Genomic DNA, 22,167 nt, shown 5'->3' with positions numbered 1-22,167 from the left:
GTTCTAGGAGGCGTGCTGTGTGTGTCCCGGCGGAGGAAAGAGGCCTCTCACGAGAGGAACCTGAGCTACTGGAACGAGGCCATCACCCTCGACTATTTCCGGCACGCGGTCCAGCTCCCACAAGACCTGCCCTACGGGACGCACCCCACGGTGAGGGCCGGTTGACCGACGTTCGTTTTGGTTCGCGAAATCTTGGGTGGTCATCGTTGGCTGCAATGTTAAAAATAAATGTGAAATTATTTTTTTTCAATAAAAAAAAATTACGATTATTTTTGTATATATATAACGATGACCGCGAGTGGATGAAGCATGAAGCAGACTACGGCAGACTATGGCGAGCCAAAATTATCTCGTCTGAATGAAGACGCAGGCTGAGATAATTTAGCCGCATTTTGAGCGGCTGCGGTACATTGAGGAAGACTGACAATGGCTCTATATGTGTGCAAGAAACGTTCACCGAATTTAGCGATTTGGTTGACGTGTTCTTACTGGGGAGAGGGCGAATTGCAAGCCTCTCGCACCAACATTTAATATATCAGAGTGTCTGACTAAACTGTTGCTTTGTCGACCAGAGAGAGAGAATGACTGAGTAAAATCCACAGGTTTTAGGGTCGACTCAAATTGCACGTGTTGTTATCAACGAGGCTATGACGACGACTAGAGTCAAAATTGCTGATTAAATCAACGGTGGTTAGGACCCAAGTTATTGCAAATATCAGGGCAGATATGTGCCACCGTGCATTATGGCATGGCTTCCCAAAACCCAGGCCACAAATTCCATGCCTCGTGCCACGCCACAGCTTGACTGTGCACACTGTACGCGACTGATAATGCGCAAGGAATTAAAATCTGAACGGGGTGACATGTGCAAGTTGAAGTTTGCACAAAAACAACGGTTTATGTCCCATACTTTTCAGTTTGTGCTCACCAAAAGTAATTGAACAATGAGTGGGTTTTTTTACTGTCAGCTGATACAGAAGTCACATATTAAGCAACCACACACAAGAGAAAAGTAAAGTGTGTGCGTAAAAGTACACGTATAGCCTTTTGCCAATCCACTTTTGGATGGTTTCCCCATACCGTGTACATCGTGGGGGTTAGTTGACCATACTTCGCCACGCTCAGTGAGGGTTGGTAAAGGCGGGGAGAATACTCATGACATATAAGTACAGTACAACGATCGATTTTACTGCCGTAACCTCTGCTGCCCACCCCATCGCTCCACAGTCACCTATGACAACCTGACATGCGTGGTGGTCGCTCATCCGTGGACGATTCAAGCTCAACTCTGCTAATCTTCCGAGATCTCATGAAATCATTCCGGCTGATTTGCTTATAGCCCTACAGTGTGTGATTTGTTTGTTCCGAACATTCACGTCTCGCTGTCCCGTCATGCCAAAAATATATACAATCATACCGAATTCTCATAAGTATTCATGATTCGTCTGCACAAGGCTTGGTGACATGTGAGTCTAAAAGATTGGGTCCTGAAGCCATGATATTTCAGCAAATGCCAAGACTCACACATTGCGTGTGTATGTGTACATGTAGGGAGCGGTCGTGTTTCATTTAGCGTGTGCTGTGCTACGAACCCGGCGACCCGAGTTCGATTCCCGCTCACGACCGACACCAGTGACGATTATCAGAACTGGTCCTGGGCCTCCCCTAGGTCGAGTCCGCCTAAAATCAGTGCCCAGTGTGGTGTGTAAACATCGCAACTGGGAATACAAAGGCAGCCAGGCGTGGGGCTGGCCACAGACCCCCTCGGCCACCCGTCCATATAGGCAAACTCGGCAGTCGCCTAGGGCGCCAAGTTAAGTGGGGTGCCAAATTGGATAAAAAAAAAATACAAATAAAATAACAAATATGTCATTATTTCAATTCCCATGCGCGTACAGTGGGAATATGAATTATAATTGATTTCTCAACATTTCTGAGAATGTATTCACGTAAAATATTTTATTTACTGCAGAAAAAATACTGAAATATTCTGAAAATTTAGTGTCTCTATTTTATCTGATCTCAGAAACAATGGTTGAAAAGACGGATGGATGGAAAAACCGAATAACGATGCCTCTGTATGAAAAATAAAAATACATTGATACTAGAAAAAACAGGTCCCATTATAATTGTGCCTCTGTTTAAAACAATACGCTTATAAGAAACATTAAACGGAAAGTAGGGGCAAAATGTTTCTCAGTTTACCAAAAACCTCAGCCTAGATCTGCCCTTGGGGTTTGGCGGTGGGGGCGCCGATTGCACGGCTCGCCTCGGGCGCCAGTTGCTGGCAGCTAGTCTAGGGCCGCCCCTGTGCTCGTTAGTTAACAGCACTTGCCCCAACAGTCTGTCAAGGCTATACATGGGGGTTGCTTGTCTTTGTTTTGTGTGCGTGTGCACATCAGGTGGCAACTATATCGCTGGACGAGATGGCTCTACCAGAGGAAGACGGAGGCCTCACGTTCATCAACACGTTTGCAAAGGGAGTGACGTTCGCGGACGGGCACAGAAGCACGGAGCTGTGAGCCGGACATCACGCAGCCATCTCGCTTTCCTTCAGGCGCCGTTTTACTTTCACCGCCGCGGAGTCCAAAGTCCTCCGGGGCCGAGTGACGGTCGCCTCCGCTGAGCGGCGAACTTGGCCGGAGGCTATCGCCGCCGCTGTACCGCAGCGGTGTTCACCAAGTTGCTCGCTCGTCGGCCGAGGAGAGGGGAGAGCCGAGCGCCGCTCCCGCCACGATTGACGCACGCGCCAACGGAGCGCACGGCGCAGGCGGTCCTCGCGTGAGCAGGGCGAAACTTTCTGGGGGGGGGGGGGGGGGCGGCGCGCTCGACGTCAAATCTGGAAGGAGTGCGCAAGAGGGACTTGGCCTGCAGACGCGAAGCCATATCAGGAGCAATAAGCTATGCACGTCTCGAGGGACGCGCGTCGCTCGCGGTTAGGACCAGGGTCTCGGGCTCGCCGCGGACTCTGCACGTGGTGCGCACACGCGGGGGGGTGGGGGGGGGCGCGAAGAGGCGTCCACGTGATACGGATTCTGTGACATTGACCCCCTTGTGGCCTTGTGGTTTGACTGTTGAGCTGGGATGGTTTGCGGCACGCGGCCGGGGGGGATTGGGCGCCCCCGGGGTCGATGCTCGCCGCTGCGCGTTATTACGCCCGGCTGCTGGGTCTCTGTCTGTGCGCACAATTGGCGGTGGTTACGTTTAGCGATCAGGCGAGGTTGGAAGTGTGTCAAGAACAGGGCTTGTTGGGGCGTCTGGTAGCAGCAAGTAGGGGAAGCAAATACGAGAGAACAACAGCCAGTCCTGCATACTAACGTTCATGAAGTTACTTAGGTAAGAGTGTTTGTCAAGTAAATTAAGGACCTGCTGAGCACTGTTTCTAGATTCCCATACACAAAACCCTTCTCATAGAGCTGATTAGCAGATACATGTATATTTTAAATATCCTCCCATTAGTTTGGACATAATTACGTCACAGAACTTAAACAGTGACTTTGCACCTGGAAAGTATTTGTTTGGAGACACGATGACAGAGATCGCATCGCAAGTTGTGGTTTAGAGTTGAGGATGCATCTCATTTCACTGGGTTTTACAGCGGAGTCTAGGAATGGTCTTCTCTGTCCCTAAGCTGTTTCTCACCATAACCGTGACTTACAAATATCCCCTTACAGCAAGCTGTTAAATGTAAATATTGTTTTCATAGTGCACATAAGCAGGCATTATATTTCACAGTCCTGCTCTTCAGGGAGATATATGTGTCTGTCACGGTTTGCTGTGATGTATGCAGGCGGCCGAGGTTGAGCAACGGGGAGTATGTCTGCGATCATCGGCTCAAAGTCACGGACATTCTCGATAAAGGGAGCAGGGCCACTCCGTAGGGTGATTAGAGAAGAGGACCCAGAGTAGTCGGGGATGCAGGGTTAAGGAAGGTACCGGTACTGAAAGCAACAGATACTCGAAGCAGTAAATCAAAGCCACCAGCCGCCTATTATGAGATAGATTGGTTTTGCAAAGTAAAATTTCAACAAATATTGTAACAAGTGAATGGGCTTGGGGGGGGGGGGGGGGGGGCGGGTGATTAATCTAACAATATTTAAGTGTGTGTATGTATGTTGAACTTCTTTCGCACCGTACGTAGCCAAGCGTGCTAATCGGAGGTGCAGGGGAAGACTGACAGATTAAACACAAAAAGCAGTTCTAAAGAAATGAGTTTTCAATCGAGATGATTTAAAAGTGCCATGGCTCCAGCGGCTCCCTAACATCGGGAGAAAGAGCGTTCCAGACGGCCGTGGGCAGTCGAGCGCAGTGTCTGTCTCGAGGGAAGTGATGGAAGAGGGCTAGAGGTATACGTGCGCATCCTGCGTGCGGACGCAGGTCGGTGGAGACGCGACGTGCGGACGGTGGTGACACGGTCGCCGCAGTTTGCCTGAATCCGCGGTGCCGTGTGAGGAACCATTCTTTTCTGTTCACGTCTGTGCCAAAATTTCCGTGAAGTTTCTCTCTTCTTCTTTTTCTTCTTCTTCATTTCAACTCGCATCTCATTTGCTCCACTCAGTACGTGTTTTACTGAATAATACAACTCATAATTATAACGTTACAGTATTAATAAAAAAGAGGAACATGTTCAGAGTCGGTAATATGATGTTTTCTATGGATAAAATTGTATGTTTGTGCTTAAACTGGCAGTGGTGTGTCTCTTTGGTTGTTTTTTTTATTCAAGGGAAAGACATGAAACATCACAGCAATGTTCACTGCACGCAATCCTACACAAGGCACGCAGCACAAGTCTGGACTCTCTGCTAACTGCCATACCATTTGTAGAAAAACACAAATTAATGTTCTTTACATTTTACATGAATGTGGATATTAAGATTTACATTTTGCTGGTAGGAACCTCCTGGTTCCACCAGCCCACAGGGGATTATTGTGTCCGTCGTGCAGGGAGGAGCTGGGTGGGGAGGGGAGGGTGGGGAGGGGCTGGGTGGGGAGGGTGGGGCAGGGTGGGGAGGAGAGAGTGGGGAGGGGCTGGGTGGGGAGGGTGGGGAGGGGCTGGATGGGGAGGGTGGGGAGGGGCTGGGAGGGGAGGGTGGGGCTGGGTGGGGGGTGGGAGGGGTGGGGCTGGGTGGGGAGGGGCTGGTCACCCCGTGGTGCCCTTATAAAACTCAACGTTTAACCTACTCACGCCGGCTTGTGCCCGCCCTCACAGTCGGGCATATTTGCGGAATACACCACGCCGCCGTTGGCCCTGGCCATTGACCGAGCAACCCAACGTTCCTACCAGCTCCCTCCGCAGGAATGTGTTATTCTTCAGTGAACCTCGTTTTAAAAAATGAGTTCTTCTGAAAATGAAGGACAGCCAGCCAAAACGCCTGGATCTTTTATCCCCTCTGTGATCATTTTAAAAACCCCATTTTTTACACTTATAACATGAAACCAAAGCTGGAAAGTACATAAAGAAGCACGAAGAGGTTCAATCTGGAAATTAGCAAACGCAAATTAACATCAAAATTACGTTCAATAAAAGTTTTTGGCGGGACACATCGTATGTTGAACTTCTTTCGCGCCGTACGTACGTAGTCAACCGTGCGAATCGGAGGCATAGGTGAGAAGGGCCGACGGCGTTTGGAAGAGATGAGTGATGGACAAGAAGAAGAAGAAGACATGCCGGAGAGGATGACCACCGTCGAGTCTGAGCCATGAGATTAGCGTCTGTGAGGAGTGAGGATGACAGCGCCGCAAGACCTTGGGGCAGTGGCGACGTGGCCGAGACTGTCGAGTGGAACATTTCAGATAGTTTTGTTGGGAACAAATAATTTTTTTGCTATTTAAAAAATAAGGCATTTTTTTCACTTTCTTTTTTTCATCATTAAGTGATCTTTCAACGTAGTCGCGTACTATTTTCAGGTTTTACATTTAAAGCAGTCTAGCATTTATCAACCTATTTTGGACTAAACATATCGAGTGTTCGTGGCTATGCAGTCATACAAGTTTTAGCAGATGAAGCCAACACGCATGCACAGGCATGGTTTATATATATATAATTATTTCAAACGCGATGGAGATTTATGATTGACATATTGTCAGTTTCGCCAGCGGCCAGAGAATATGATGAAAATGCTCTCTGACACTTTGAGCCCACGGGGCAGACGGCACCTCTTGAGTGGAGGGCCTCTGCGCCGTATAAATCCCACCGTGCGCCACGCACACATCCCAGTGTCGGTGGCGACTGCTTGGTTAGAGCTCCCCCCCACTCCCCCAAACTGAGAGAGCCTTTGTCCTACGCAGACACATCTCCCCATAGCATGTCTTCATCTAGCTTCACAACTACCAACATATCGACCAAAGGGCCCTACGTCACCACAATGAGTACCCTGAAAGGTTTGGGCTCTGCTAGCGGTGGCGCCTACAGCTCCAAGAGCTTCTCCTTCGGTGGCAGCGGCGGCGGAGGCGGTTGTGGCGGTGGTGGCGGTAGCTTCGGTGATGGTGGTGGTGGTTTTGCCTTGTCTTCCTATGGCCGAGGTTATGGCGCAGGGGGTGGTGGGGGCGCCGCCGGACTCGGCTTTGGGCTGGCTCAGTTCGGCGGCGGTGGAGGAGGAGGTGGTGGCGGTGGAGGAGGTTTTGGGAGCAGCGCGTCCTTCCAGGTGGGGCGCTCGGTGGCGTCGGGCGGGCTGCATGGCGCCGCAGCGGCTTTCGGGGGGGGCCGCAGCCTGCCGCCGCTGGTGACGCGAGAAGGACAGAGGACCGTCCTGCGGTCTCTCAACGACAGGTACACTCGCGTGCACCTGGGTGGAGCCCCCGGCGTGTGGCCGCGTAGCTGCCGTTGAGTGCGCGGGCGGCGAAACTACATCTTGAGCGCAACGTGCGACAAGGCTACGATGAGCGAGGACAATTGGATGTGGCGTGGGGTGGGGGTCCCATTTCTTTTCATGCGTCAAGGTCCACGTCAACTACGCAGCGCCACTGAGCGGAGCAGGTGTCCCGTGGGATTCCAGTGATGGTGCATTTCACAATTGGCATCCCATGGCAAACAACATTTTGAAACCCCGTTGTCGTATGTAAATAATTAAAGCGAAAATGTTTAATGGAATAATTTATAGATACCCCACCGAAATCAGAGGTATACATGTTATTGTTGTTTTTAAGTTCATGCAGGGGAACGTCACGATGCAACGTAATAACAATGCTTTCCTTTTTTGTTGAAACTTTATGCATGACCTATGGGTATTCAAATGTAGTACATTGTATTGTTCCTACTTACGAACCGGTCGACTTACAAACGAGTCCCCAGGAACGACTTATACTCGTAAGTCGAGGACTGCCCCTAAATAAATACCCCTTCGTGCGCAGTGCCGGCAATAATAGCTGCTCTTTAACAGAATTTGCGCCTCCACTACAGTCCTGTATGGCTTGTACACACGTCCCCTTTTTCTTTCCCTCCGGTTCAAACCGGTTTGAGTCGGTCAGAAACGATTTGAACATCTCGCGCGCGGTGCACTAATCACGACACGTTACCCCCATCGTTGTCCGCGACGCAACACGCGCCGCCTCCCTGCGCAGGTTCGCCGGCTACATCGAGAAGGTGCAGCGCCTGCAGGAAGAGAATGTGCAGCTCGAGGCACACCTCAAGAGCCTCACCGGCGGGGTGAGCGTCGCTCCCGTGGACGCCAGCGAGCTGGCCGGAGACCCCACGGCCCGCTTCATGGAGCTGCGCGCCGAGTTCGACGCCCTCGTCCTCGCCAACGTGCAGCTGGAGATCGAGCTGGACAACCTGCGAGCCTTCGCGCAGGAGATGAAGGCCAAGTGCGTTCGTACACAGTGCTGTATTAATCTATAAATATACAGGCAGTGCTCCGCACTTACGAACGTCCGCACTTACGAACGCGCTTCCATGAGATTTATTTATTTTGTAACCATCCCACTGGAGAATGTGAGCTCGCACTTGCGAACCGAACAGCGGAACGATTTACAGTGTTACATGAAAATTTACGACATTTCTTCTTATTTATGAGGTTTTTTTGTTGAACCGTAACACATTTGACAACAAATACGTGCGTTTAAATCGAGTACATTGTTGTGTTCTGACTTACGAACCGGACGACTTATGGACGGGTCTCAGGAACGGAACCTGTTCGTAAGTCAGGACTGCCCGTGTCCTCTACCGTTCGTAAGTCAGGACTGCCCGTGTCCTCTACCGTTCGTAAGTCAGGACTGCCCGTATACTCTACCGTTCGTAAGTCAGGACTGCCCGTGTACTCTACCGTTCGTAAGTCAAGACTGCCCGTGTCCTCTACCGTTCGTAAGTCAGGACTGCCCGTATACTCTACCGTTCGTAAGTCAGGACTGCCCGTGTACTCTACCGTTCGTAAGTCAGGACTGCCCGTGTACTCTGCTGCACATGATAAAGGTGCAGCCCTGCCAATTGTTTGCTCACGCCACTGCTGGCGGAACGGCTTTCACTCGAGGGTATTTGGCCTACTTTTCCACCACACGCGACCTTGCCGATCGACTCTGTACGATGTACTCGTTGATATTGCTGGGAAGGATACCAAAAAAACGAGCCCAGTTTTGTTGTAATTAATGATACACTAATCAGAGAGAAAGACCCATGGAGGCTGAACACAAATAAATGGAAGTAATAAAACTCGTAGACGCAAAGACGAATTATAAATAGCAAAAGTTGCGATTGGGACCATAGTCAGTGTCCTCCCACCATGTCTGGCACTTCGCATTAATTTTCCACCGTACAGCAGCACTGCGTTGATAATGCATCGAGCTTTCACCCGTGAGTTGGATGGTAGAACGCGAGGCGCTGTGCATTACAGACGCACGAAGCAAAACGCGCGCGGCCCTGCCATCGACGACCGACGCGAGAGTCAAGGCCACGTGTCTTGTGCTCGCTCGTGTTGACTACCTCTGCTCTCCTCTGTAGTCGCTCGTGCACATTGGGTAATCGTTGCCATCTTAGTCATCGCCCGTTGGTGCCGGAGATCTCGCAGAGACCCCGTGGCGGCGCCTCCGTTGGCAGCAGCAGAGACAACGCGACATTCGATTTCACAAAGAAGAAGAAAAAATAAAATCTGTGATGCGAATTTAGAAGTGGAAATCAAATTCTCAAGCGGAGACTAAAATATGCAAATGCGAAGGTCGTTGCGACCGCCACATTTTTTCTGAAATTTTGAATAAATTACGTCCCAAATCTCACTCACTTAATTGCTTTAGAGCTTTGTAGCTACTCGTGAAAATTGATAGGTCCCAGAGAGATTGAGGGCAATGAAAAAGGGCCATTGCTTGAAACGTCGCCTAGAATGTATTAGTGTTCCTCTTAGAGCAGTGCTATTGACGATTGTGTGAAGTTGGTTGACAAATTAGAGCACTGAACACAGGGAAATGTCTTATGAGACTGACATCCAACTCGCCTTGGTTGCTGTAATCTGAAATGTCCAGGTCACACTGAGGCTCTACACAAAGATAAATTGTATTCATGCTTGTCACTTTTTGCACACAGGTATGAGTTCGAAGTTGGCGTAAAATATCAACTGGAGACCGACATTGGAAACATGAGAAAGGTATTTGATCCACGTTGTTCATTTCCTCTTGGCACACTGGTAATATATGGCGGAGCATCACACGACGCTCAATTTGCCCCTGGCTGGTGCTCAGGGGAATAGCACGAACTTGTATCAGCCACAATAGGAGTCGTGAGCCCAGTGCTGGATGTGCTGTACACGGAGTCACTTTGCACAAAAGCTACAGTCTTATGAACGTCTTCGTCCAAGTGCAGTGGCGTTCGCAAAGACCGAATGAAGCAAATCTCTGTGGCATTTTGTGAAAAGCCATGATGTGCTCGCGTTTGGAAACGTCGTAAAAGTTGTTCCTTACCCAGCGTGCCCATCCATTCACCGTGCTAGCTGTGACACCAAGAGCACAGGGAGGGGTCGGGGAATGTGCAATGATGCAGTTGACATGCAAACGCCTGCAAACTCGACATCCTACGAGAGTCGTGCCCGAGCCCATTCGTTCGCCGACAATGTGTTCCGGAGGCTGACGCTCGTTACGTGAATTTTCATCTCGCTTTGTTAACAATGCTAAGTGCGGGTTAGACAAAATACAATTCACATTCAACTCTTCACTCCCTTTAGGCCCTCTCTCAGACTCCCTATACATCTGTCAGCACTGAGAAATTAGTTTGCTTTTTTTGTAAATCTTGGATCCTGCATCCTGTTATATGAAGCTGAATGGAATTTGCATGGCTTTTTACATTTGTCTTTAATTATTACAAGTTCCAATTTGTTTAAGACTACCACAGAAATGTGTGGCTTTTTTAGCATCTTACTAAACAATACTACATTTAAAAAAATATATGTAAATGCCTTTGCCACGTATTGCTCATTAAATTCCACACGGCATTTTCTTAGTCGCCAAATTGCTCACAGATGTTATTACTTTCAAAGTCGTGCTTAAAACAAACAAAAAAACTGATTTAATCAAATGCTGCAGCTGCTGGAGGATGATGGTGCTTCTAAATGGAACACCTAATGTTAGTCGATTTCCTTGTTCCAAGTACAGTAAAACCTTGGATTGCGAGCATAATTGGTTCCGGAAACGTGTTTGTAATCCAAAGCACTCGTATATCAAAGCACTCGTATATCAGTTGTGATCACGTGACGCTCGGCAGACAAAGCGTATACACGTACTACTCGTATCAAATTAATATTTATTTTAAAAAATTGCTCGTCTTGCAAAACACTCGCAGACCAAGTTACTCGCAATCCAAGGTTTTACTGTACATTGCTGGAGTATATTACACGAGCTTTTTTCGCCCGTCCAAGGACGGGTGTATTTTGCAGTAAATCTGAAAAATTCAATAGAAAAATTGTTCAGCTCATATTAATGAGGGGGGGGGGGGTGCCCCATGTGGAGTAACGTCACCCGCTAATGGTTATTGGGGAGGGATGCGGCATGTGGAGTGACGTCACCCCCTCATGGTTATTGTGGAGGGGTGCGGCATGTGGAGTGACGTCACCCGCTAATGGTTATTGGGGAGGGGTGCGGCATGTGGAGTGACGTCACCCGCTAATGGTTATTGGGGAGGGGTGCAGCATTTGGAGTGACGTCACCCCCTCATGGTTATTGTGGAGGGGTGCGGCATGTGGAGTGACGTCACCCCCTCATGGTTATTGTGGAGGGGTGCGGCATGTGGAGTGACGTCACCTGCTCATGATTATTAATGAGGGGAGGGGTGCGGCATGTGGAGTGACGTCACCTGCTCATGATTATTAATGAGGGGAGGGGTGCGGCATGTGGAGTGACGTCACCTGCTCATGATTATTAATGAGGGGAGGGGTGCGGCATGTGGAGTGTGCGACCTTCTTATGCGTTAGTGTAAATTTCCACGCGGACATGAATATTAATGAAGAGGGGGGGGGGCTCTTTTGCCGTGACGTCACGCACGGATGTAGCACTGCGCTGCGTATATTTAATTTTTACCGTCACTTTCTGTAAAGAAACGCCATATTTGAAGCGACTTTGCGTAATACATTATTAAATTCTGCTCGACCTTCCTCTGCGTTGGTGTAAAAATCCACCCGCTCATGAATATTAATGAGGGGGTGGGGCTCATGTGGAGTGACGTCACGCGGGGGGGTGGGGCTCATGCGGAGTGACGTCACGCGGGGGGGTGGGCTTTATGCGGAGTGACGTCACGCGAGGGGGGTGGGGCTCATGTGGTGTGACGTCACGCGGGGGGGGCTTTATGTGGAGTGACACGCACGGGACGGACAGACATTTCTGGGTGATTATAGTAGGTAATTATAGTACTGTAGTAAGGTTTTCATATGCTTGGTAGTGGCAGTATATGGGATTTGGTGCTTATATATAATTAACATACAGCGTTGTGGGATTCTATTAGCATGAACGACGCTGCATAAAATTAAAAGTATTATATTGTTTTAGTCGTAGTCAGATATGTGCTATAACCACCCTGCCACAACGATCCACTTACACACATGACGATCTCCCGTATTGGCAGACTATCGGACACGTGCTGTCAGTAAAGCAACGACCTAAGGGGTGGCAAGGTGCTTTTCATGGGTGTCGTCGACCACCTCGACCTCTCCGGCTATAGTGTTCTTACACGCCTCGCGTGCGACTCGTTTTACACGGCTGAATTAACTTACTTGATGTGCTGGACAAGGTTCACACACCACTTGTCACGAACGTTAGCCAGGGCCAAAGAAGTTAAGTCGGACCAGTAGGTTTCCAGCGCAGCGTACTAACCAATCACAGGCTCGCACGTGACACAAAAGTGACACGTGCCCTTCTCAAATCTCGTGTAGGACCTGGACGGTGCCACGGAGCTCAAGGTGGAGTTGGAGTCCAGGTACAGCATGCTCCTTGAGGAGCTGGAGTTCCTCAAGAGGGCTCAGGCAGAGGTAAGTGCTCAACTAAACTATTATAAACAATCTCCTTTGTTCTTTCGGTAAAGTCACGTAGAAGGGAAGTAATAAAATAATAAAAATAAAACATAATTTTTTTTTTTATTACTTCCCTTCTACGTGACTTTACCGAAAGAACCAAGGAGATGAATCCCTGCAGTCACGAAAGCTTTAAATCGAAATTTATTATAAACAAATTTATTTTATCAGGTAAGGCCCACTGAGCTTTAGAGCTCTTTTTCAGAAGCGAACTGGCCACAAATGATAGCTCAACGAAGTGGCTTATCACGTCGGAATTTATAACAGCAACATACTCTAACCGCGTGTTTATTCTAAATGTGGGAGGAAAAAAACCGGAGTACCTGGAGAAAAATCCACACAACCACGGGGAGAGAGAGAGACATGCAACTTACAAGTATACAGGCAGCAGGGTCGAGATCGAACCCACGCGCTCCTGCATACCAGGCGAGGTAGTTAACATCTCCCTGACACCGTGGCGCCCGAGTACAGCTCGGAGCAGCCTGAGGTTCACGGGTGCTAACACCCGTCAGTAGGAGGCAGTCATCTTCTTGGTTCTTTCGGTAAAGTCACGTAGAAGGGAAGTAATAAAATAATAAAAATAAAACATAATAAAATAAAATAATTCTCACGACGTTTCGGCTACAACGCAAGCAGCCGTCTTCAGGTGAAGAATGAGACAATGCCAAGCTAGGAGACTTATATATAAGCTGCGTTGGAGGTGGAAGAAGAGCGCCTTAACAAAAGAATGTGCATATGAAGAGGAATTTAGCATATTCATGGAAAATGCGTAGGAGGTGGGCGGGGGGGTTTCAAAGTCATATTATGCCCATGCATTATGCAGGATCAACAGCACCAAGGGGGGTGCAGGGATTAGCAGTAACAAAGGAAAGGAATGTTAATGATATGTAGCTGCAGTTACTCAACAACCACGTAGAAAACTAAAGTATAAACTACATAAAAAACTAAAGTATAAATTGCATAGCACCATCAGTATACTTACTATGCTCTACAATAAGCTGAGTTACTAACAGCAAGTAATACATTACAATTCTACGTCGTAAAAATTATATAATATGCTTCCATCTAAACTTTATTCTATTGCATCACACGAACATATACCGTACTATATACTGCCAACATTAAATTATATACTGTATTGCTGTAAACCAACCTATACCTTATACATTTAATATAACACTATGTATTATTCTACCCACCCTAATGTGTGTCGAAATGGTTTATTACGTCCTTCCAATGATTGCTAAGCCAGAATCCATCTTCTCGGTTAAAATTGTCTCTGTGTTTGTATATGTGGATCGCCTCATGAACGAATCTCTCATGATAGCCAGATGGCTTGCAGAGAACCTCTGTCTTGGAGAAGTCAATATCATGTGAGCCCACTGAGTTGTAACAGTGATCTGCCACGGCTGAGGTGTTTGTCCTACCGTGTTTCAGGTCAGCTTTAAATTTAGGAGGCAGTCGTTATGAATGCGATACACGAGGAACGTGAAGGAACGATAGACGGAAGGTCATCCTTCAGCCCACCGAGCTCACCACTTCATGCTCCATAAGTTGAAAGGTCTGCTGTGAAGTTTATGAGCTCAGAAGGCAATCATTACATGTGCAGACAAGTGTGCATGTACTGTGTGTATGAGGACTTAAGACTTGTCTGGCCTGACCTTTTGCAAGAAATATATTACTCCATTAAAAAAGAAAAGCTTTAAACACAAATAAATAATGATAGCAGTGAACGTGCTGTGCTCGTGTGTTATCAGCCAGGCAGGTGCAGGCCACTACGTTGCCGAGTGTGCTTAGAGGAGATGAACGTCCACATCAGATGTCTCAATAAGTGCCTCCCGTAGCTCAGCGACGCGTAAGGCTACATTTGGTTTGTTATTGTCGACAAGTAGGCATCTGACATCTGAAATATTGGCAACAGCACATTCCAGATTAAAAATGTTACTAAGTTGAAAAAGTTAAAGGAATTGTCACGTTGGTGGAAGGACCTATTCGAACAAGATGAAGGTTATGTTCAACCAAAATCAATTTACTTTTGTGAACAACCCATTGAGACTAATTATTTTGAGCAGCAATGAAAATCTATGAAATCATAATGAGGTAGTCATACTTTTTAAATGTCTGGTTTAGGATATTTTGTCATCGGGCGAGCCAAAGTAGACTAGCAACAGCTTTCCTTGCGGCAATGGGAATTAAACTCTAAACTCTCCACTGTGATCAGTGACTCGATAGCAATTGGAGCTCAGCATCAGACAACTCGGCCAATAAAGAAATGCATTATCAATCATGAGATTTATTTATCCAGGAAAGCCTCACTCAAGGCTCTTTCAAATGAGGCTGCTGCATTGGGATGTTGAACGAGTTGCATTCATGAGTCTGGAACGTGGGAGGAAGCACCCAGAGAAAACATACACACACATAACGAGGCAATGACACTCACAGTCCCGCATATATAAACACAATCATCTACCATCTCCTGGCCATCAATTGATATTTTTACGGCGGTCTCCCATCCAGCCATTACGCAAGCTCAACCCTGCTTGGCTTACACGATAGAGCACATTCAGATTGAAATGGTTGTCAGTTTGCTTCCGGTGCAATTAAGTCTTGATGCGAAAGCTCAGTGCGGTCAACTCTCAACAACCCAGAGCGCGACAAGGTTCCACAATTCCTAACCATGTATAGTCCTACGTGGACGCAGAAAGCAAAGCTTTACGACACACAGGCCATCGCATCCCGATGGTCCCTTCACCGATTAGTGTCCCTTCACCGATTATTGTCCCTTCGACGCCTGCGCAGGAGCTCTTGAAGCTCGGCGCCAAACCGGACAAGGTGGACTCATCGGGCGCCATCGACGTGGACGACTCGCGCTCAATCGACCTGGCGGGAATGCTGGGCGACATGCGAGCAGAGTACGAGGCCATCGCCCAGAAGAACAGAGCAGACGCCGATGCGTACTTCCAAAACCAGGTGACGGGGGAAAGGGGGGGGGGCATCGACACACCTCCAGGTTAGGGTGACGGTGGTGAGCGTGGGGTGGTGAGCGTGCGGTGGTGAGCGTGCGGTGGTGAGCGTGCGGTGGTGAGCGAGCGGTGGTGGGCGTGCGGTGGTGAGCGAGCGGTGGTGGGCGTGCGGTGGTGAGCGAGGAGTGGTGAGCGTGCGGTGGTGAGCGAGCGGTGGTGAGCGAGCGGTGGTGAGCGAGGAGTGGTGAGCGAGCGATGGTGAGCGAGCGGTGGTGAGCGTGCGGTGGTGAGCGTGCGGTGGTGGGCGTGCGGTGGTGAGCGAGGAGTGGTGAGCGTGGGGTGGTGAGCGTGCGGTGGTGAGCGTGCGGTGGTGAGCGTGCGGTCGTGGGCGTGCGGTGGTGAGCGAGCGGTGGTGAGCGAGCGGTGGTGAGCGAGCGGTGGTGAGCGAGGAGTGGTGAGCGAGCGGTGGTGAGCGTGCGGTGGTGAGCGTGCGGTGGTGGGCGTGCGGTGGTGAGCGAGGAGTGGTGAGCGTGGGGTGGTGAGCGTGCGGTGGTGAGCGTGCGGTGGTGGGCGTGCGGTGGTGAGCGTGCGGTGGTGAGCGTGCGGTGGTGAGCGAGGAGTGGTGAGCGTGGGGTGGTGAGCGTGGGGTGGTGAGCGTGCGGTGGTGAGCGTGCGGTGGTGGGCGTGCGGTGGTGAGCGTGCGGTGGTGAGCGTGCGGTGGTGAGCGAGGAGTGGTGAGCGTGGGGTGGTGAGCGTGGGGTGGTGAGCGTGCGGTGGTGAGCGTGCGGTGGTGGGCGTGCGGTGGTGAGCGTGCGGTGGTGAGCGTGCGGTGGTGAGCGAGGAGTGGTGAGCGTGGGGTGGTGAGCGTGGGGTGGTGAGCGTGCGGTGGTGAGCGTGCGGTGGTGGGCGTGCGGTGGTGAGCGTGCGGTGGTGAGCGTGCGGTGGTGAGCGTGCGGTGGTGAGCGAGGAGTGGTGAGCGTGCGGTGGTGGGCGTGCGGTGGTGAGTGTGCGGTGGTGAGCGTGCGGTGGTGAGCATGGGGTGGTGAGCGTGCGGTGGTGAGCGTGCGGTGGTGAGCGTGGGGTGGTGAGCGTGCAGTGGTGAGCGTGCGGTGGTGAGCGTGCGGTGGTGGGCGTGCGGTGGTGAGCGTGCGGTGGTGAGCTTGCGGTGGTGAGCGAGGAGTGGTGAGCGTGCGGTGGTGAGCGAGCGGTGGTGAGCGAGGAGTGGTGAGCGTGCGGTGGTGAGTGAACGGTGGTGAGCGAACGGTGGTGAGCGTGCAGTGGTGAGCGAACGGTGGTGAGCGTGGGGCGGGCACTGCACTGGCCACAGCTAAAATCAGTGGCCAGTAATATCTGAACCGGTCCTGGGGCCCCCTCCTCGTTCACCAACCTGTACTAACCAGCGTGGTGAAGTATGGTCAAACAACCCCATTAGTAGATGGACAAAGAAGCTGTGAAATACCGTTGCATTGTTAAGTTCCTCAAGTGAACTGCGGCACTTCTTCCTAATGCGCAGCTCGACTTTCCCTGCAGATGGCAACAATCGAGGAGGACCATCACAAAGCTTCGTCCGAAACGGAGAGCGCCACCTCAGAGATCACGGAAGTCCAGAGGAGCATGCAGGAGCTGCAGTTGGAGCTGCAAGGCCTCTTGTCCAAGGCACGATCACCTCCATATAAATTCGCTGAACCTCATCACTCACTGAACCTCTTCTTGGTTCTTTCGGTAAAATCACGTAGAATGGAAATGATAAAAATAAAACATAATAAAATAATTCTCACGACGTTTCGGCCACAACGCAAGCAGCCGTCCTCAGGTGGAGAACAGGTCTGTCGAGAAGACAGTCTGAATGAAACACCCCAGGCTTGGAGCGTATATTTAAGCTGGGTTGGAGGGGGAAGAGCGCCTTGACAAAATAATTTGCATATCAAGAGGAATTTAGCATATTTATGGGAAATGCAGATATGGGATTAGTACTACTTGTGAAATGCGTAGGAGGTGGGCGGGGGTCACTGAACCTCAACATCGACTCGCTAAACTAAAGCTTCCCTTGCCAAACCTTCAATATCACTCGCTAAACGTTGACATCACTTGCTCAGAGGGGTGGTACTCATTTTATCGACCCTGCCCTAGAATTGAACTGAGAACCGCATGCTCCATCGTGGCTTTAACCAGCGGGACCCCCCACGCTGCCACGGAAATACGGAGCTGAAATACAATGCTCTACTCTATACCTCATGCTTGACGCCGGTGTTGAGTGTAACTACGTAACATGTTTTGTAATTAAGATTACAGGACTTATTAAGTTAGATTTATTTCAACTCTGCAGCTTGCTTGGCTAAAGGCCCTCTACTACCATCTAGTGGAAAGTAAAAAAATACACTACAATAAAGTATATAGTTCTGTCCCTCTATTTAATGAAACTGCCTTAGCAATTCTCAACGTAAAAAGTAAAATATTAATTTTTAAATTATTTTCCCCACAATGCCCTCCAACAATGCTTCAGGGTTTTATTTTACCTTTCTTTGTGCGTTGAATAGAACCCTGTCTTGCAGAGAGTGCTCGTGTCCATAATCTGGCAGCATGGAATAATTTGACATTTGAGAATTAACAAGCCCGACTGCTGACGATGAGACCCTGAATGTTAAAACTGGTCCCGATTTTGTTGACTTTAATAAACGATGCTGGACAATACCGCTCTGGAAAGCTAATACGCTATGCTAATTTACGGGAAAAAAGAGATACCATTGCTTTTGCTTCTATTTACTCTTACAATGAACTGTGGCTCATCTACTTTGCCATCTTTAAAATATTTGGCTGCCATATATTTAAACTTGATAAGGCACTTCTTTGAGCTATCATTTGTGGCCAGGTAGCCTCTAAAAAATAGCTCATAGCTCAGTGGGTTTTACTTGGTTAAACATAAATAGTTATAGCTTAGTGTGTGGGCGTCATCATGGAAAGTGATCCCTTTATGATGATTTAATAATAGAAAACAAATATAGTTTACAGAGATTTATCAATCCACTGCTGTATGAAGGGACTCCCCACGCTACTTGTACATACGTCTGTAAAATAAAAAAAACTTCAAAGCATTCCTCAAATACAAATTCTGACGATTCTGATAAGTCGACCATTATCCCACATCCAGAACGGGCAGCTGCATAACATGCTCGCCGAGGTGGAGGGCCGCTACCGCTTTGAGATCAACGCCATGCAGAGCCGCGTGGCGGACGTGGACGGCACGCTGCACTCCTCCAAGATCGAGCTCCAGCGGCAGCTCGTCGCCTTCCAGCAGCTCCTCGACATCAAGATCGCTCTCGACACCGAGATCGCCACCTACAAGCAGCTGCTCGAGGGGGGAGACGTCGGGTATGACGCCTGCCGCGTTTGGCGTTCAGCCGCCGTGGTGGCGAAATGTTAACGATCTCGCCGTGTCAACGCGGGAGCTCGTGGTTTTGATCCCCGTCCCTGATGCCTGCTGTATATTTCGAGCTTGCGTGTCGTGCTCTCCCCCCGTGGTTGCCATGGATCTTTCTCCGGGTTCTCCGGGTTCTCTCTCCACAGTTAGAAACATTCCTTTTCGCTAATGCGGCTGCAATACATTTCCATGTGATAAGCCACTTCGTTGAGGTATCATTTGTGGCCAGGTCGCTTCTGAAAAATAGTTATATAGCTCAGTGGGCCTTACCTGGTAACAGAAAAAAATGTTTAATAATTTAGTTTTAGTTTATCGTCACTTTGCTCAAAGGTCTTCGCCATAGGTTTTGACAGCTCTCAGCAGGCCCAATTTATGCTGCAAACGTTGAACACAAGTATAAGAGCATTTTTTTAAATTGCTGTTCTATAGACTAGATTACATGCTAGACTAACGTTGTGATTCCTTTTTTTTCACAGCTGGGAAGAATTAATGAAGTCAATGTCCATTTCTGGGAATGTCACATTCAAAGGCAGCGGTGAGTGTCTTCCGCATTTCATCGTGCAATGAAGAACATGTGGAGAGATAAAAAAAAAACCTTACACACTCTACAGCGGCCAGTCCTTACCGACACCACCGTCGCTATACGCCCACCATGTTGCTGTCTGTTTTATTTCCTGATCACGTCAATAAAAATGTGCATTTTTGTTTTTCATCAACATCAAAGGGAGGTTCATGTAAAAATGCCCATGAAAGAGAGCGATGTATGAATGCAGCACTCACGATCAATACATGAGTGCAGCCCCAGGGCAAAGTGAAGCATAATTGAAATTTCTGAATCCCATTGCCACAGCAGCTGCTCTATGAACCACACAGGGACAAGATCTGTAACTCATTAATGTCGCGTGGTTTATAAATTAGCAATGGGGCCTTCCACAATATAATCACATCCAGCCTGCTATGACAAACATAAAGTGTCAAAACCTGTTACAATACCTGAATAAGAACTGAAAGATGGACTTTAGTGTACTCATTAGACAATAAAATGTTGTCATTCTTGCTTTTGAAGTGACACAATTCTATTGAATGCTGGAAACGTAGCTGATGACATCACAATCAGCATGTCACACCTGTGGCCACAAAACCGTCACCGCACAGCTCCCACTCAGCACAGGCCACTAATTTACCATGGGTTTGATTTTACACGAAGCTCATTGTCCACCAAACCATCGCAGATGCACAAATAGAAAAAAACCTCTCCAGCAGTGTGCGGCTGTGGTCATCCAGAACAGACCGTACAACGTAAAACGTCGCGTTGCCCCGATCCACAAATATGAAGGAGACATCACGGCGGCGATACACTCCCGCTACTCCTGACGCAGTTGTCTGGCTTGACCACCTCAATTTGCAGTTGTAGTCGTCGCTCTGCATCAGCCACACAGAAGCAGAAGACTCATTTACTAATCTCCCGCTGTGAAATGCAACCGACTGTAGGTTGTTCCACGATGCGCAATGTGCCTGACGATTGGTTAACAAAAATCGTACCTGCCAAAGACATCTCCGGTTTAGATTCGGAATGCTCCGAATGTTCCACCAAATCTCGGCGTCTTTTGTTGTTGTTGTTGTTTGTTTTTTCTGCGTGATCGGCAGGCGGTGGGGACTACGGCTCCGTGAGGAGCACGAGTGGGGGCGGTGGGGGCTACGGCTCCGTGAAGAGCACGATCGGGGGCGGCGGCGGCGGCAGCAGCTCCGGCTTCTCCACCAGTTCCAGCTCCACCACGGTGACCACTGCCAAGTCTGTCGCCGACAGCAGCAGCAGCTTGCTGGACGCAGCCACCGTGTCGGCCTCCACCCCGGCGAAGTCGGTCCAGAAGGTGGTCACCGTCAAGACCATCGAGCTGGAGGACGGCGTCGTGGTCTCGCAGAGCGAGAACACCAAAACATCCGAGGTTCCGTCTTAAACCGAGGTGCTCGGAAAAAAAACGGAGCACTATCTCGCAGTGAAGTCAATTCGGGCCGTGCATGTTTGTGTTGGCTTACATCCACTATGGGTAGACATCTTCTTATTCAAATGGATTTGGTCATAACTTGGTGATTGAATCTTTTAACATTTTCTTCACTGGGGCAGGGTCAGTGCGTTGTGGAGTTTCTTTGCTTCTGTCATCGATGTGCTCCTGCATAGCTTGCATCTTTGCAAAAAAATAAATGAGTCAAACTTTTTGTCGTTTTATTATCATTTTGTGTGAACACTTCTGGAAATATTTGGCTTGCTCCGGGTATCTACAGTGTGGTTTATCAACCAATAAGTGCTAAAGCCTTGCATTTCTCAGCTTGAGCTTCAGGGGTGATAAGAATGAAAATGAAAAGTCCTTTGGGACACAGCTTGAAAACCCAGGTGTTATACTCAATACATTTCAAAACGTCACCAATGTGGTGCTCTACACCGTTGCATGACAGCAAATACTTATTGATGTCTTGTACATGTCAAGACTACAACAGTTTGAAAGCTAGGATGGATGGCACCTCCTGCACGCCTGGGGTTTCCATCACATGAGCTGTGCTAAGGAAAAGTGCCCAACTACAAAGTGTTTTTAAAAGATGGACCCGATTTGAATTCGCTTTGCTTTTAAATTGGGTCCATCTTTTTAAAACACCCTGTATTTCAAGGGGTCATACAGCATCGCAAGTGTCACAGCTTTGAGGAATGCACATCTCAAGAGAGCCACGTACTTCCGGGGCATGATTAACCAACAACCATAACTCACGGAGAGTGGTGCACGAATGTAAGAATTCGTGTGAGGCTGGCAGGAAAACATGAATGAGGGATTAACAATAATGACCTGGGCTTAGAAACTGGTACACTGTCAACCCTTGCCTAACCTCGTAAATAGGCAAGCAGGGGCGCCACACGAAGCGAGTAGTGGCGGCCCGTTTCTCACACGTTTGGTGGGGCCACGTCGTTTCGTGGGGCCACAGCAGCAGAGGGGAGGGGGGGTGATTGAGGAGGGGAACGCGGCCGTGATGATGGCCTCTTGCTCGGGGAGTCAAAATGTCCAGCTCGGGCTCTTGATTGGAGGAGTAAGAAAATGGGTTCTGTTGCACAGAAAACTCGGAGTAATTACAACAACCACCATTCGCCACTAAGTGGCGGTGACGTCACCACGACGCTTGTGCCAGGCTATGTGCACCTTGAGGCCACGTGAAGTGTCGAACGCCTGCTGGTAGGTCACGGGGCAGACCCAGATGCCACAGATCGACTGAGATGACTGGCTGATGCACCACCTATGCCCCCTACTGTGCCAACTTGCTGTGC

At 49.1% G+C, this 22,167-nt stretch overlaps 2 protein-coding genes across 2 annotated transcripts in view; both read left to right on the top strand.

Annotated features, from left to right (window-relative positions):
- The window catches only part of TMEM108 (transmembrane protein 108), a 55,682-nt gene extending 52,869 nt beyond the window's left edge, over nucleotides 1-2,813 (top strand). Inside the window, exons 3-4 of the mRNA XM_061554648.1 lie at nucleotides 2-150; nucleotides 2,403-2,813. Coding sequence (XP_061410632.1) covers nucleotides 2-150; nucleotides 2,403-2,522 — 269 coding nt within the window. The 3' untranslated portion in view covers nucleotides 2,523-2,813. The remainder of the gene's footprint in view (nucleotide 1; nucleotides 151-2,402) is intronic.
- Nucleotides 2,814-6,200: 3,387 nt separating this feature from the next.
- LOC133344625 (keratin, type I cytoskeletal 10-like) lies at nucleotides 6,201-21,074 on the top strand. Its single transcript, XM_061554646.1, has 9 exons — nucleotides 6,201-6,769; nucleotides 7,561-7,803; nucleotides 9,509-9,569; nucleotides 12,339-12,434; nucleotides 15,276-15,446; nucleotides 16,970-17,095; nucleotides 18,588-18,808; nucleotides 19,334-19,392; nucleotides 20,505-21,074. The coding sequence occupies exons 1-9, from the start codon at nucleotides 6,306-6,308 to the stop codon at nucleotides 20,813-20,815; spliced, it is 1,752 nt and encodes a 583-aa protein (XP_061410630.1). The 5' UTR covers nucleotides 6,201-6,305; the 3' UTR covers nucleotides 20,816-21,074.
- Nucleotides 21,075-22,167: the final 1,093 nt, after the last annotated feature.

Source organism: Lethenteron reissneri, chromosome 20 (genome assembly GCF_015708825.2).
Source record: "Lethenteron reissneri isolate LAM-NWPU_2019-01 chromosome 20, ASM1570882v1, whole genome shotgun sequence".
Classification (NCBI taxonomy): domain Eukaryota; kingdom Metazoa; phylum Chordata; class Hyperoartia; order Petromyzontiformes; family Petromyzontidae; genus Lethenteron; species Lethenteron reissneri.
Note: the sequence above shows the minus strand (reverse complement) of the source record. Positions and strands in the feature narration are given on the sequence as shown.

Bases quoted from the DNA above. Each gene is read 5' to 3' on its own strand.
- LOC133344625 (XM_061554646.1), top strand. From the start codon at position 6,306: ATGTCTTCATCTAGCTTCACAACTACCAACATATCGACCAAAGGGCCC. The intron at 6,770-7,560 runs GTACACTCGCGT...CTCCCTGCGCAG, and splicing joins CTGCGGTCTCTCAACGACAG to GTTCGCCGGCTACATCGAGA. The intron at 19,393-20,504 runs GTGAGTGTCTTC...CGTGATCGGCAG, and splicing joins TGTCACATTCAAAGGCAGCG to GCGGTGGGGACTACGGCTCC.